Consider the following 5,242-nt stretch of genomic DNA (forward strand, 5'->3'; position numbering starts at 1 on the left):
GACACATTCGCTTACAATGGTAGCAACATTGAGTCTGAACCCGTTGAGCTACAGGCACACGTGCTAAGCCAAGGTGCTTGGCTGTTTTTGTATTTTGTATATCAAACGAATAATATTAATTATATATATATACAAGTAATTGCAAGCGTAAAAACCTCGTTATTTCCAGTGTTACCAGCATTCGCGCTCTATTAGACGGTAGTCACATGACAAAATCATCGATGCACGAAATCTTGTCACGCCTGATTACCTTTTCTTCATTGTTTGCTCACAATCTACTTTCGTTGCATGATGTCGACTTCCCCGGTGATGGTACTTGGGTTGTTTTAATTCTATATCCTGTCATATAAACAGATGTGTTATAAATGTGAAAGAGTTCCTCCACAACTATTTTATTGTGATCTTAAAAAATTGTGAACTGATACGTTTTATGTTTAAGCAAGTCTTTTATGAGGATTTGTTTTTTTATATTAAATGTTTTTATAACTTTATTAGGAGTTTTACCAACTGTCGTTTTGGTGCTTCTCCCTTCTTGTTTGAATTAATTTGATCTTCTTACCGAATTCCAAGAGATGTTTCTTATATATTTCCCAAGATTCCCCCAAAGTCATAATTTATTCAAATCCCACGAACTGGTGACGATCGTGACAACTTTAAGGGATGTTTCGCTAAGTTTGATAAAGCTGGTTCTTCCACAAACAAGGAGTTTGCATGGGGTGGATGCCAGGTGGGTGGGCGGGTGGGGTAGGGTGGGTATGATAGGTATGGGGGTGTGTGGTGGGGTGGGCAAACAAGCTCCCTCCTTGGAGCAAAAGTGGGTCCAAGCTTGTTCGCAGTTGTTTAGTGGCGATCATGGGGTAAACGTGGGTCATGGGGTAAACGTGGGTCCCCCCCCCCAAAAAAGGCAAAAGGTAAATAGGGCGTGATGAGTTTTGGGGTCAAGTTGTGCTTGTTTAAGTTGTTAAGAGTATGATTTTTTGATGGATTTCAGAACCTGTGCCACAAATAAAGCCGGCTTTTTAAAATTAAAATCTTGTGGGATTCCTCCATGGATTCCAAGTGAATTTCTTGTTGGTATAAATAAGGGGTTTACGACCCACACATATGGTTCTGACATTCTTTTTTCAAAAAATAAATTCATTTATTTTCCACCAATATTAACATAATCCATCACAGGGAAATCTTCCAGCAGTTATCAGGAAGTTCGACGCTTAACTTTCAATCGAGTGATTCATGTACGTTGCACACCGCTATGGCTTTCAAGGTGATTGTTTCTTAATATTGTTTGTGGGGATTAATTAATATTTGTTAAATTCATTTATTTGTAACAAAAATAAGAATAGTTTAGTCTTTGTTAATTAATGTGAAAAATAATAAATTTTATTTATATAAATTAGTTATTGGATCAATCTTTGGTTCGTAATTAATTTGTTGGGTTTACCATCCACACTTTTGATTTGGCATTTTGCTCAAGTAGTTTTCCCATAGCATATTTAACGAATGTAGTTTTGTTACCAATTTCCTTCTCTTCTTGTTTTAATTAATTTGGTCTTTGCTATCGAATTCGAGGGAATTTAATTAGGAAATACCAGCAGTTCGATGCATATTGTAACTATGTTGTATCTCCCCTTCAATCTATTTAACAACAATAATCACAAATATTACAGAGTTGTTCTCGTCTTCTCAACCACCTCCATACTCGCCACACGAGGCGCCCTTTCACCCCAGAAAGTGCTTGGTCATCAAACGCATGGCTGATCGGGGATGACCAGACAAAATATTTGTCGTCAAATTGGAGGCGACGTAAAATGAAGCCGGATAATCTGGCAGCTCACATGGCAGGTGGGGGGGGTTTAGTGTGGGGTTTATATAGGTCTTGTGGGGCGCGATAACCACTTTTCCACGGCACCTGCAAATAGAATACAGCATGAGGTACACTGTATAATGGATAGGCTGGGACGTGGTGTATAACAAACAACTTCGTTAACAAACATTGTTCCACCACAGTCACTACACCAACCACCCCAGGTCTTATAAAGGACGTATATATATATATATATATGGTGTGGTTAATAATAAGTTACCCATATTCCCCCCAGACCCCATGATGATAGTTTATACATATAATATAGCGGGTAATAATAAGGCTTATAACACCACAATCCCCCAGACCCCCTTGATGAAGATCTCCCCATGACGGCATCGGAAGCTCAACAACTAACCGTGCTCACTAATCTACCGTTCGTTGTCCCGTTCCAAACCAGGGTTGGGATATTTACTGTGAGTTTGTGTCATGTTTGTCACTTAAGTACATTTTATGTACATGGTTTTGGTTGTGTTGAAAAGTATGTATTTTTGGGGCGTTTAACAGCCACGCTTTTAATCTGCCCTTTTTAAGTATTTTTTAGTAGTTTTCACCGATAGCGCTGCGATAATTATTATCACAGAACATTCATATGATGTCTATGTTCTCACGTTGCTGACTCATGCTTTACGTTTAGAATATGCTGAGTCAGGATCGGTTGTCACGGGAATCCGACCGTGATGTCATAATGCATGACGCGGGACTTGCTGAGTCATCAAAAGTTATCCACGTTAAAGTTCGACGAGATTTTCTTTACGAGGATTCGTTTAATGATTTGTCTAGTCATAATGGTGAGTCATTCAACCACTACCATTACCCCATGTTCTATTTTGGTTGTATTCTGTTTGGGCGAGGTGGTGGTTAAGGGACCTGATCACACTGGAGTTGGCTCAGTACCTCAACACCCCTACTAGCCACCTAGTGACCCGGCAGTGAGCATAAGGGGCAATTTATGAATAGTTTGATTTATTTTATTAAATATATGGCACACATAACAATACACCTTGCTGTTGTAGAAAAGAGATAGACTTAAAACTTGTAGCGTAACATAAACCAACAACCAACTAATATCCCAGCCCCCGATTTACATCGTACCTTGCGTGTCACGTTCATCAACCAAGCTGGGGCCGAGGAAGCGGGGTACGGGGCCGGGGTAACACGGGAATTCTACCAACAGTTGGTGCGTACATCGTTCCAACCTGGGAGGGGGTTGTTTAAGTTAACGGACGATCGGGAGTTGTACCCGAACCCCAACGCTGATCATGTCGTCGAGAACATGAGTCAGCATTTCTATTTCCTTGGAAGGCTGCTAGGGAAGGTGAGTCAGCGATTTAATTGATGATGTCATATTATTGTCGCTATAGTCTTTTCGTTTTAAGTTTTTATACGCTCACAAAGTAGCAGCATTGAGCCTTGAACCCATACCCCCACATAAACCTCATACATGCAGATGATTTACGAAGGGATGCAGATTGAACTCCCGTTCGCCGCTTTCTTTCTATGCAAATTATTGCAACCGAAGAACGCCGACGTCGACATTAATCATCTCCAATCGCTCGATCCAGACTTTTACAGGTGGCTTGTTTGGAACTTGTGTGGTTTCTTACCGCAAACTCTGGCATAAATCCAAGGTTTTCACCGAACATCTCATTCATAATACAACACGTTACAAAATACGTGGAAGCAATTTTTTGTTTTATGTTGTAAATATTTTTCACACTAAGCTATATAATTAAACTATTGAATTTCACTATTGTTAAACATTTGCTGATACAATGTTGATTACATTGTTATAATATTTCTTATTATTATTAAACAACCGTCATCCATAGAAACCTTATGTTCCTCCGGTCACACGAGGGCAACGTTGCTGACCTTGATTTGAACTTTACGGTCGTTGACGATAAGTTTGGGGCGACACGGGTCACCGAACTTGTGCCTGGGGGTCATGACCTTCCCGTAACCAACGAAAACCGTGTCAGGTGATCTACATAGACATCATAAACACTAAGTTTGTTTATTGTGAAAAATGTTTAAAATTAGTTTTAAAACAAGTTTAATAATTATTAAAATATTTGTAAAATATAAATAATTTTGATTAAGTTTTGGACCACAGAAAGTTTTATTGATAATTAAACTTAAAGTTTATGGTTGGAAACTTTCCGCCTCACCCATAAACTAATCACAATAATTGGTGATTATTATTTTTTATAAATAAAAATGTCTAAGCCGATGAATTGGTTAACTTATAACCCCCCCAGGTACATTCACTTGCTCTCGAACTACAAACTTAATGTTCAAATGCGAGTCGCGGTTGATCGATTCCGTGACGGACTCTCCAACGTCATCCCCCTCGAGTGGTTGCGTATGTTTGACCACCGGGAGTGCCAGACCATAATATCGGGGGCGGAGGTTCCGATAAACGTCAACGATATGAAGGATAATGCTGCTTATTCAGGTAAGGCGGTCGTTTCATTGATAAGGTTTTTATATACATACTTTTTAAACCAAAAAATTTTAAAAATAATTAAAAAAAAAAATTAAAAAACATTTTTTTGAACATTTTTTGATTGAAACTACCTCCCTAATTTTTTTCTGGCTGCGCCACTGTATATAGAGATAACTTATTTTGGGTGTTCTTCTATGTTGGAAGACCACTTAAAGCGCCTGGGATTTAGGTCAAAGTTGACCCATTACCCTGACAGGGTGTTAAAACAAACTACAATTTAGACAACCCATTAGTGACCACTGGGTTGGAACAATTGTTGTTAAATAATTCCTACAATGGTAGCATCAAACCTGGGATCCACCAGGTATTTTTGTTTACTGTATTCTGTTATGATGCAACGAGAATCGCTCAACAATATGAGTGCTAGATAAGGACCAGATTTACGGAACACCTTCCTCATTTGATGATATTTCTATAACACAGGTGGCTACACACCTGAACATCCAACAATCGAAATATTCTGGAATGTTTTACGTAGTTTTACTGAGGATGAGAAACGAAAGTTCTTACTTTTCGTTACAAGCTGTTCTCGACCCCCCTTGTTAGGGTTCAAGGTTCGTTGTTTAATTACTTATTACTATCTTGTTTGTAGTTGGATTCAGTTTGGCTTTATATAAACACATGGAGTATCCTAACTCGACAGTGAGCATGAGGTGTATGAAGCCACCATGTATGGTGTGCAACACTCGTGTTATAACTTGACAGTGAGCATGAGGTGTATGAAGCCACCATGTATGGTGTGCAACACTCGTGTTATAACTCGACAGTGAGCATGTGGTGTATGAAGCCACCATGTATGGTGTGCAACACTCGTGTTATAACTCGACAGTGAGCATGAGGTGTATGAAGACACCATGTATGGTGTGCAA

The 5,242-nt window shown here is 39.1% G+C and overlaps 1 protein-coding gene across 1 annotated transcript; it reads left to right on the forward strand.

The window, feature by feature from the left end:
- The first annotated feature begins 133 nt into the window (after window positions 1-133).
- Window positions 134-5,005, forward strand: LOC100175741 (ubiquitin-protein ligase E3C-like). Its single transcript, XM_018815182.2, has 11 exons — window positions 134-312; window positions 596-727; window positions 1,177-1,264; window positions 1,668-1,842; window positions 2,171-2,280; window positions 2,502-2,655; window positions 2,941-3,182; window positions 3,315-3,439; window positions 3,697-3,846; window positions 4,126-4,322; window positions 4,797-5,005. The coding sequence occupies exons 3-11, from the start codon at window positions 1,253-1,255 to the stop codon at window positions 4,988-4,990; spliced, it is 1,359 nt and encodes a 452-aa protein (XP_018670727.2). The 5' UTR covers window positions 134-312; window positions 596-727; window positions 1,177-1,252; the 3' UTR covers window positions 4,991-5,005.
- Window positions 5,006-5,242: the final 237 nt, after the last annotated feature.

Source organism: Ciona intestinalis, unplaced genomic scaffold (assembly GCF_000224145.3).
Source record: "Ciona intestinalis unplaced genomic scaffold, KH HT000043.2, whole genome shotgun sequence".
NCBI lineage: Eukaryota > Metazoa > Chordata > Ascidiacea > Phlebobranchia > Cionidae > Ciona > Ciona intestinalis.